Here is an 11,127-nt window from a genome sequence, read left to right on the forward strand (position 1 = left end):
TTTGTGTTGTAATTTAAAAAAGATAATCATGTTCTTAATCCAATTTAATGCCCTTTGCGGAGGTCATATAAAATTAAAGACTAACAAAAACATGATGTATATATATATCTTATAGTGGCATTTTTTGGTACATTTATGAAAAAAAGTTTTCACTGCATAAAAACCATATCATTCAATTGAATGTTAATTATTTAGCATCATAAAGTTTTATAACTAAAATGTTGACAAAACACAGGACAAAATCCTTAAAATACAAAATATTTATTTATTTTTTTTTGAAAATGTCTTTGTAAGAGGAAAAAAATAAAACAAAAAAACAAAAAACAAAAATCAAAACCAAATCAAACGCATACAAATTGTTTGGTTACTAGCATACCACACTAGTGCTAGGAACTAACAATGGAGAAGTGTTCATTCAGGGAAACTCACAGATGTTCAGAGGCAATGAAAACGTCTCCCCCGTTACCCTGTGTTTTCATATTGCACCCATCACTGAGGCAAACTGAAGCGCCGAAAAAGTGGCACTAGTGGTGAAATGGCATCCTCTCTGTTCTACAGTGAAATTAGCAGGAGGGCAGACATGTGGCAACCAGCTGATTCTCCTTGTTTTTAACCAAAAACACTAAAAACAAAAACAAATAGAGTTTAATACATATCTGAAATAGAGAGGGGAACTTTTACTGCTTTGATATGGCAAATTAAAGAAAAAGAACCAAAAAGGAAACAAGAGCTGGGGAGAGCTCCTGGAACAAAGTTCAGTTTCCCAAAGAGTATCCCGACGTTCCGAAAACTAAACGGTGTGCTTCTGAAAGATACGGACGAGAGGGAAGAGGAAGCCTTGCTCCAGCCGGCAGCGGAGCCGAGGCCGTAGAGGTCGACGTTGCACCAGTGAGGTTGCAGTGGAGTCAGCTTAAGGCTCGGCAGACCCAACCTTACAGCAGATATAAACATGTTTTTTTCTTTTTAAACCTTTTTATTGTTTTTCATTGTGGTTGAACAATATTCCCTGATGGCCTGATGTGGCCGCTGAGTGTTAGACAGAGTCCTGAAGAGATATCATGAAAAAAAACAAAAACAAAAGAAAAGTTATGAAATTGTCCATTTTGGGAGGAGGAGGAGGAAGAAGGGATGCTTCATGGGGGAATCCTGTTTGTTGCAGTTTGTGGGACTTTATTTTTCTCTCCCTTGTCCCCTTCTTTAAAAATGTGACACGCTGTTCAAAAAAAAAAAACCAAAACAAAAAAAAAACCCACACGCAGTTCCTCCATCTCACCGCCGTGGTAATCTGCTCTGCGGATGGAAGACGGAAACATTGAGGCAGGAAAAAACAAACACTTTGAGCCGTGAAATTGTTGGATCCTCACCTATGTCAGTTTCTTGGCTTTGTTGTAAAGCGAGTCCACCACTTTGCTCATGTTTTGAATCGTTTCCAAAGCTGCTTCATATGTTTTGTCCACCGGCGGCTCCTCAAATATGATCAAGACACCTTCGCCTTGGTCGAGGATTCCTGAGGAAGACGAGTGCAATTACATTTCAGCATACAGAAGGTGATACTTCTGCTTGATCAGGGCGCAGTCGAGACATTTAACATTTCATTTACCGTGAAACTTTTTGTCCAGAATCATTTGTGATAATTTCCTCTCAACATCGCCCTTTGAAAGAAAAAGGAAAAGAATTAAACACACAATTCAAGGTCACAAACAGATGCGAGTTAAAGAAAATCTTCGTCCTTTTCCTCTGAACTTACCTTTGATAGTTTGATTAGACTTGATATGTGTTCTATCTGAAATCAGGAGAGAGACAGAATGCAGGCTGAAGAGGGAAACATAGCTGCATGTTTCCTGGAAACACAGCACTCTTCTTACCTGTACTCTGGAAAACGGTTCAATGACTCTGATGAGGTTTTGTTCCAGCAGGTTGTCGTACAGCTTGGCCAGGTGAGTGTTGATGATCGGATCGTCCCTCAGTTCTGCCTTGTACTCTGCGAGGGCCTGAAAAAGAGAGAACTTTGACTTAAAAACACACAGCCAGGAAAATCTGGAGGTGTCCGGCAGGAAGCTGGAAAGCACTTCAGCAAAAAAGTGCCCTGACCCGGGACCTGATGGGAATCTATGGACAAACACTTAGGAAACTCTATTAAATCCAATTTATTTATTTATTTTTAATTCCCAGAGAGAAATAACTTTTTTTTTTTTTTAAATCTCTCATGAAACTCAAATGCATTTTTTTTTTATCCTAGAGAAAAATAACCTGAAAAAAAACCCCAAAAAACTCATAACTTTCAAGCAAGCACTCCAGTGAAGCAAGCCTCCCTGTCCATCTACCACTTCTGCACTGCCAGCAGACATCCGGGTCTCCAACTTTCCTGCAACGCAATATTCATTCTTCCATTTGTTTTATTTAAACATTGTAAGTTATTTATCATGTTGATTATCATTTGGAATTAAAATAATTTGTTGTGGATGGATTTATTGTAGCGACTAAAGAAGCTCAGCTTTGTGCGTTCAGGCGGGTTGTCCAGCATTTCATGCTGTGCTCTTCTTTAAAGTGTATCTATGATGCACATTTCAGTCGAATTTAATTTGATATCTAAGTCCAGAAGCGCAAGAAATAACCATTTTCCACAAACCCCTTCATTCATGTTGCATTGATCCTCTCAGATCAGCCTCTGCCAGAAACAAGCCAACAGAGAAAGCTCCGCCCTCTGCCTGCAGGCTGCATCTGATTGGTCAACTGCTAGGAGTAGTAAAACTGAGCATTGAAGGTGGGCGTGGCTTTCTTCTCGTGAACGTGCACAACTTAGAGAAGACAACCAATCACAGAGTCCCTCCCCCAGGACGTCACTACAATTTCTAAGTAGAAAAAGCTCTCTAAAACCAATCGTTTTCATCACCATGGAAACCGAAAGTAGAGTGCTGGAAAACTGGAAAACTCAAATGTGTGTTTAGGTGATAAAAAAAAAAAACAACAAAAAAAAAAACAACAAAAAAAAACTGCGCCGCTCACATGTATGATGAGTATTCCACACTATAATCTGTAGAAAGCTTAGAAAAGTAGACATAACATCATAGAGCCGCTTTAAAAAGGCACTTCTACAGGATGCATGTTCTCACTGGGAACAACAGAAGGAAAGAAATATAAAAAAAAAAAAATAAACAAGAAAAAAACTGCCATTTTCCTCTCATAGTGTCCTCCTGTGTTTCCGTATCGGTTCGTAACCATCAGTGTGTCGGTATCCAGTCCATCTGGTGTCGCAACACCAGCAGAGACCATATTTCCCTGCAGAGGGAGCGCTCGGCTAGGCGTAGCACAGGAACTTCTCACCCCTCTCTGCAGGAAGCTGACACCAAGGTCAACAGCTCATAAATCAAAGGTGAAGTTTTTTTTAGCAGCGTTTAAATTGTGCCTCTGTGAAAGGCAGTGATCACGTGGTTTTAGGCATTTCAGGCAGGATTTTCAGGTTTTTATTCGCTTCAGGCTAAGTGCTTATCATGCACCACTGCTTTTCTAATTTAAATACATGGTTTACTCTGTAGCGCAGTGCATGCAAGAAAGTTCTAGACTTGACTGTAGCACCAAAACAAGACAGAAGAGGAGTTTTAAGGTGAGAAAATCCTGTCCTTTTGCTTCAAATACAGGCAGTGTGATATGGACTTACACAAAGAACAAATTAAATGGGATTGTTAACAGACCCTTACCTTTTCAAAGTCTGCTAGTGATCTGTTCTTGCTGGCCTGGGCAACGCATTTCAATGCATCTGTCTGAACACATTAAAAATTTATAAAAATATTTCAGTGTAATTTCAATTTCACATCATTTATAATTATATTGAAGGTAGAAGAGCTTAGTTTACCTGTCGCCCAGCATATCGCAGGGCCAGTTTACCGCTGATCAGAGCTTGTACCTCCTCTGGTCTGAAAGCAACAATAAACAATCCCATGATGCCTTGGTGTTGTGTTCCATCATGACAACCGATGAACATTGCGGAGATTCATACACACTACTTACAAGTTGAGCACAATTTTGCACAGAAGCATGTATTTGAGTGCTGTGATGGCTCTGGGACTGTCGATCGAGTCGTAACCCTCAAAGGCCTCAAAGAAGTAGGAGTAGGCTGTCTTCCAGTCCTTCTCCTCTGCTGCATGAATGATCCCTGCAGGACGCAAGAAAAGCAGGTTCAGATGAAATATGAGGTGAAAACAGAAACTTGCATGAAACGCATATTGTAGCAACTTGAGCGTGTTAACTTGTTCTGGATGTTGCCGTGAAGACCAAAAAAAAAACCAACAAAAAAAAACAAAACATCAACGCTGGAAACTACAGAACCATGAACCAAAAAGTGTGTTCTCCTCCTGATTGACACATGTTAAATCTGCTTTAAAGAGATGAAAATGACCGTGTAAACAGCTAATGACCTACGCCAAGGAGGTTATGTGTTCGTCGGAGTTTGTTTGTCTGTTTGCATCGTTACTCAAAAAGTTACAGATGGATTTTGATGAAATCTCACAAGGAACAAATGATCACATTTTGGTGGAGATCCGGAAGAGATCCTGGATTCTGGACCATGAAGTTACGTTGGGTGCTAATCACAATATGCTTGGCGGAGGTCAGCGCTCTCAGAGTGCTTTTCTAGTTCTAAATGTAAATTCAGAATTAAACCTAACTCTGAAGTAAAATGCTGATTTGTTCCAGTTTTAAATACGAACTGATTAACTCCTCTGTCATGGAAATGGCCTCCCTCTCCGGTACTCTTCCTCCCTTCTTCTCCTCAGCTGATTAAAAAGGTGATGTGCTATGCTTGTGTAGATATTAAAAGACATCAAAGCGAAAACGGTTTTTATTATGTGGTTTTCCATGTTGTTGCTGAATAAACGAGAAGCAGGAAGTGGAGGATGTTTATTTCTGGAAGATGTAAGTACGCAACGTCTGCCTCCCCACTAAAGCCTTCCCACTAAATCTAAAGCAGAATTACGTGAAGGTCAATAAACACGATTTCCATGTAAACATTTGGAATTATTTCATTCCGAAGAAGAATTACTAAATAAAAAATATCATGTAACCTTAAAAAAACAATACTATGATGACATGATGTTCTTCTTAGCAAAAAGCCGCCCGACTGAGAATCATTTGCAAAGGATGAGCTCGGTCACTGAGAAACACGAAATGTTGCTTTTCCAGCAACTGTTGTGGAACAAAATTGCTTCGCTGGTTCTGAACAATTCATCATGTTTTCAAAACAAAATATTCATGCGAGTCAAACGGACATGTTTATGTAAATAAACTGAATAAAAAGGGGAAGTAGAAAACCTCACGGATATTTGAGACCATGAAAAAGTTTTTGTTTTGGACGCATACTTCAGGTAAAACTCTGGAAGCATCAAACACATCACACCTGACTGCATGTCCAGCGCCGCCTGAAGCTTCGGAGGGCAGTAGATGGCGTTAGCGGTGGTTCTGGCAGAAGTGAGAGCAGCGCGGGCCTTGGGCAGATTACTGAGAGCGTGGTACGTTTTACTTTCAAGCAGCTGAACCTCCACCAGAAGAGCTTTGTCATCCATCTTCTTCAGCTCCTGGAGCAACTGGGAACCTGAGGAGAAGAGAACAAGTTGAAGTCATTTACAGTTTGTCTTGCAGCACATCTCTGTGAACAAATCATGAAGACGAAAGAAACACGACACCAATACTAGAAGCACTCAGAGAGCGCAGACGTCTGCCAAGCCACTGTGATTTATTTATTTATACTTTCTGCCAGTGATTGTGGGGATTATTATTGAGTTAAAAGCTTTACTAAAAACATTATCCATATATCTTCAAAGTAAAGAACTTTTAAAGAAAATTCCTGTGATCCTAATCACCTCAAATCCATTTCTGAGAACTTCATCAAACTCCGTCCAAAACATTAGGAATAATGTTGCTAACAGTCAGACAAGACAACGGCTTGGTGGCGGTAATAATAAAGATTAGCAGGACTCACCCAGGGCCAAGGCCTCCTGGTATCTTTTGGTATCAAAATAGAGCGAGATCAGTCGCGCCTGAAAGCAGAGAGAGATGTTAGACAAGCAGAAGAAAATTGTGCCAAACAAGCAACACAAACATGAAAGGTCAGCAGTAAAAACTTCACACAAACAAAGATTATCACATTAGTTATGTTATTCTGTTGTGCTAAATCCAGTTATGTGTCTGCTCAGGATCATATTTCCAATTACAGACGGTATACTACGAACCAACGACAACTATTCAGAAAGTGAACAAATCCCTGTTGTTTCTTCATTTTCCATTTTATTCTTAACAATTATACTCAAAGATCCAGTATTAATTTAAGAAACGAGCAAATGACTTATCCAGCTACCTGGCCTTTAAAAGTCTTAATAATCTAAGATGTGATGAAATCCTGAAACATCTTCCAGACTGATTCAGGGTTTAATATTTTGTTTCAGTTAACTTTTAACAGAAACTTCTAAGAGTAATAATTTACTTCAACACAGGATTTATGAAGTATTTTACATTAGTTTCTGTTCGAGCTACTGATGTTGGGCGGGTTGGTTTTTCGTTGCATGAATGTCTCTCTGACTCAGTCCTCTTAATGTTTCCTTACAGGTCCTCTCCCCCCTATCCAAGCACGGTGTGCATGAAGACCAGACTATAATCAGGACACAGCTTCATGGAAAAATGTACTTTATGACACACAACACCATTACAAAAGCTTGTTGATCCTATCATTTGGAATTCAGCTAAAAGCTCCACATAATCCCGGTGGCTTATTTGGAGACGAAGCTCTGCTGCGACATGCTGACATCGTTGTTGTTTCGCAGATATATCACACATCAGCGAGTCTCCACGGAATAATCGAGACGCACAGTTTCAGATTTGTTTGGCCGCATTTATGAAGTTCGCAACTTTCATTTCAAACTTGAGCAACGCCACATGAGAGGTGTCATAAACAACACCAGTTTCTGCCTGAGATCCCAGCGACCTACTCCATAATCCCATCCAAAGCTGCGACTCATGTTTCGGTACATCACCTTTGTTTTCACTGTCATTAATCATAAGCTGTGTTGTGTATTTACACAACGCAGGAGCGAGAGAGGACAAATTCATTTGCTGAAGACAGATTTCATCTGTGAAATGTGACTCATTTGTTCTTCACTGTCATTACATCATTATTATAAGAATCAGCTGGAGTTCCAGCTTCACATCGCGCTGTCATAATGAGGAAATCTGGCCGCAGATGTGTGTGAAGTTAATACGCCAATTACTCCAAATAGTCGTGATGGAAGGTGGTGCTTACAGAGAATTAACTAAGTTTTGCCTGAATAAGACGGGATGTAACTACTCTTAAATCACTCTCCTCTCAGATGTTTTCAAAATGCATTACATGAAATGCAAATAATCATCTTTTCATGACAGCTTTGGTGTATTTTTGGTTGTTGCTTTGCCAAATCAGGCAAACTTTTCATCCAAGGTTAAACCAGGGTATTCATCTTTTGCAATCTGCCTTTGCGGTGGCAGCACCTGAACTGTGGAATGAGCTTCCTTCACACATTAGACAGGCCTCCTCTGTATCTGCTTTTAAATCTGTACTGAAGACCCATTTGTTTAAGCTGGCTTTTTCTGCACAATAAGTTGACTTTTTAGATCTGATTTTGATTGTTTTATTTGATTGTTTTCATTTTTAAAAAAAATTGTTTTTAGATATCTGTAATTTTTTTAAAGTTGTCCTAATGTATGTTATTTTTTCTGGGTTTTTTTTTTTTTTAAACCCCCCACAATGTGGCACTTCGGTCAACATTGTTGTTTTTAAAGTGCCTTATAAATAAAGTTGTATTGTATCTAACAGTTCTTTCCTTTAACAGAGAAATTGTCCAACTTCTAGTTGAAAAGAGAATAGCTGATCACAGAACGTTGTCCCTTTAGTGTCCGATACTGCAGTGTTTGATGTACACTTAATTATTCCACACAAGGATTATCAGAAGTTTGTCCTTAACGGCTACTATCCTGCAAGTTTAGGACCTTTCCTGCTGCAACTCAACTGAAATGGATCAGTGAGTCAACATGCTTGGGTAGAACTTGACTCTAATCTGTTGAGGAGACCCATTTAAGGTGTGGCATTCAAGGACTGGAACTGGACACCCTTGTTTTGACCTTCTTACCTCAAGAGCCTGTCGTAGGAAGGTCCTCTTCTCTGCCTTTGCCCACTCGATGCACTCAAGACACAGCTCTACCTCCTGCCCCGTGGCCGCCTCCATATCTAGGAAGAGGTCCAGCAGAGAGCGCACCAGCCGAGCAGCTTTGGCCTTGCTGATGGAAATCAGGAAAGGCCTCACAAATTTCAGCAGGCCCCCAAGTTCTGGAGAGAGAAAAAAATAATAGCATGACAATCTCATGTAGAACTGTTCTTTTCTATTGTAGTTACATTTACATCTATTATAAATCACTTTTTAATCTAGGAGACTGTTGTGAAATGACTATTGTCTAAACACAATAAAGTACTTTAAAATGTATGTGTGTGTGTGTGTGTGTATATATATATATATATATATATATATATATATATATATATATATATATATATATATATATATATATATGTGTGTGTGTGCAAAAGTTTATAAAAAGTTCAAACTTTACCTGCAGCTTGTCCAGTCTTTGCCAAGAGCGTCCCCAGCTCCAGAATACTCTGTTCTTTAACCCTGACAGCTTCTTCATCATCCTCCTGGACATCTCTTCTCACTGTTACAGAAAGTCAGCAAGTTAATGACAAGAGCTTTTAACTCACGTTTTAAGTAATGTAAATCATTTCACTGTCACTTTCCGTGGCTTACGTGGCAAATTTTGCAATTTGGAAATATGTTAAATGTGAAGTTGCAGCAGTTGTTGGTAATTTGAACAGGAAAACAGAATTGACTTTTTGTGTGTGTCTTGTCCAGCATTTAAGCAAGCAGAATGATGGACTGGATGCTGTGTTCTGTTGAGCAAATTTACCTTGCCAAGGGGAGCATTACTGGTATGATGATACCCTTGATTTTCTGGATTTTCATTTTATTTCTTTATTTATTTTTGTATGATTGTAATACAGAGTTTCTACTGCTGGACCAGACCGGAGAAGACAGAAGGACAGAAAGACAAAGGGAAAGAGAAAGAAAACACCTCATAGAGAGAGAGAGAGAGAGAGGAAGAGAGAGAGAAAGAAAAAACAGACATATGCATAAACATACGCATATACACCCATTCGCATATATAAACATATGTACATACAAATTGACTTTTTTCTTCTTAACCAAGATTTGTATGGTCTAGTGGGAAATTTACTCATACTGAATTGACCAAGAAACACTAGTGACAGATCTAACATCACCAGGACTATAAACAGGACAGCTGTGTGATTGTGTGACAGATCTAACATCACCAGGACATTGAACAGGACAGCTGTCTGATGGTGTGACAGATCTAACATCACCAGGACTTTATGGTGATGTTATATGATGGTGTGACAGATCTAACATCACCAGGACTGTAAACAGGACAGCCGTCTGATGGTGTGACAGATCTAACATCACCAGGACTTTATGGTGATGTTATATGATGGTGTGACAGATCTAACATCACCAGGACTGTAAACAGGACAGCTGTGTGATGGTGTGACAGATCTAACATCACCAGGACATTAAACAGGACAGCTGTCTGATGGTGTGACAGATCTAACATCACCAGGACTGTAAATAGGACAGCTGTGTGATGGTGTGACAAGGCAGTTTGAGGACATGTTTATGACAACGTAACCATTTTAGACGGATTTTATATTTTTATTTGTTTGTCAAACTAAACACACAAACGCAATAAATGACAACCTTCTGAGAAAGGTTGCAGTAACACAGAAACTTGACTTTTGTTTGACAAGAAGCTGCTTTTCTGTTGTGGTGACAACAGGCTAACAACGTTAGCAGCACAGACAGCTATGCTAACGTGACAGCTAACCGTAGAAAGTGTCCGGAATGATTAAACATCACAAAACCCAATTCCTAATTACAAACACAGACTCATACAATCGTGCTGACAACAACTAAGTGATACATGCAGCAGTCAGGGCCGCTAGCGAGCTAACATCAATTAGCTACCAGTTAGCATTAGCCTTCATTCAACAGTGAGTCAGCACGCCACCGGCTCGTGCTACTGTTAGCTAGCACGCTAACCGGACTCACAAAACCGTCAAGAGAAGTCAGAGGAACTGCATCTGTCTGAACACGCTAAATAAACACTAACCTATAGAATGGAGAATGTCGATAGAGGCGTTCCGATCCGTGCTAATGAGAGACTGAGCTCTCTGAAATTCAACCACCGCCGCAGCCGCCATCTTCCTTATTCAAATACTACTTGAATGAAAATACGTGCGGAGATTACGTTACCTGGCGTGGTGACGTTAATGCTTTACGTCTTGGAAAATACGTGCACACATTACGTTACCTGGCGTGGTGACGTCAATGTTTGACGTTCTGGAGTTCAAAGATGCATGGGAAAAGTAGTGCGATTGAGATTGGAAGACTGGTTTGCATTTTTATATGAGAAATTAGATTTTTTTTTTGTTTTTGTTTTTAATTCATGCAATAGATTTCATGTATAAAATATAATCACACGACTCAAATTTTCAGCAGGAAAAAGCTACCACTCCAGATTCAACCAAGTTTGACTATAAAACACCTTGGACTGTTTTTTTTTTGTTGTTGTTGTTGTTGTTTTTTTGTTTTTTTTAAAAAAAACAAACAGTTTTAGGCAACACATGTGGGTCAGCTAAACATGATGTATTCGTTTAAATAACTGCAGCTGACAAGGATTGGATCTTGAGCAAAGCATTGATGAAGAGGAAGAAGAGGGAAGAAGACACAATTCTGAACAACATAAAAAAAAAGTTTAATTCAGTAAGGAAAATTTAAAATGAGTTATTTTATTTGTTCAAAGGAGTAATTAAAGTGGTAATTTTACCTTTAAATGGCTAGTCTCGTTTGAAAGTTTAGGAGTGATGCCCACTTTTTCACTGTATCAAAACACCAAGATGCTGCCTTCATATCGCCCCCTGCTGGTTTTAAGGAGGTACTGTCAGATGAAGTGTAACTAAGAAGCAAGTTCTCTCAA

The 11,127-nt window shown here is 39.4% G+C and overlaps 1 protein-coding gene across 2 annotated transcripts; it reads right to left on the reverse strand.

Moving 5' to 3' along the window:
• Window positions 1-245: 245 nt before the first annotated feature.
• On the reverse strand, window positions 246-10,360 carry psmd11b (proteasome 26S subunit, non-ATPase 11b). Of its 2 annotated transcripts, none has more exons than XM_079260391.1 (13): window positions 10,261-10,360; window positions 8,629-8,730; window positions 8,151-8,347; window positions 5,975-6,032; window positions 5,393-5,587; window positions 4,009-4,153; window positions 3,854-3,914; window positions 3,699-3,761; window positions 1,866-1,991; window positions 1,748-1,783; window positions 1,601-1,652; window positions 1,365-1,507; window positions 246-1,285 (listed from the first exon to the last, which is right to left on the reverse strand). In XM_079260391.1, exons 1-12 carry the CDS (start codon window positions 10,349-10,351, stop codon window positions 1,365-1,367), a joined length of 1,269 nt encoding a protein of 422 aa, XP_079116517.1. In that variant the 5' UTR covers window positions 10,352-10,360; the 3' UTR covers window positions 246-1,285. The 2 variants fall into 2 exon arrangements, with proteins under 2 accessions (XP_079116517.1, XP_079116516.1); XM_079260390.1 differs by having other exon boundaries at window positions 246-1,290.
• Between the last annotated feature and the right edge of the window lie 767 nt (window positions 10,361-11,127).

Source organism: Telmatherina bonti (assembly GCF_933228915.1).
Source record: "Telmatherina bonti genome assembly, chromosome: 21".
Classification (NCBI taxonomy): Eukaryota; Metazoa; Chordata; class Actinopteri; order Atheriniformes; family Telmatherinidae; genus Telmatherina; species Telmatherina bonti.

Bases quoted from the DNA above. Each gene is read 5' to 3' on its own strand.
- psmd11b (XM_079260391.1), bottom strand. From the start codon at position 10,351: ATGGCGGCTGCGGCGGTGGTTGAATTTCAGAGAGCTCAGTCTCTCATT. The intron at 3,915-4,008 runs GTAAGTAGTGTG...TGTTGCTTTCAG, and splicing joins TGCAAAATTGTGCTCAACTT to ACCAGAGGAGGTACAAGCTC. The intron at 3,762-3,853 runs GTAAACTAAGCT...TAATGTGTTCAG, and splicing joins TGCGATATGCTGGGCGACAG to ACAGATGCATTGAAATGCGT.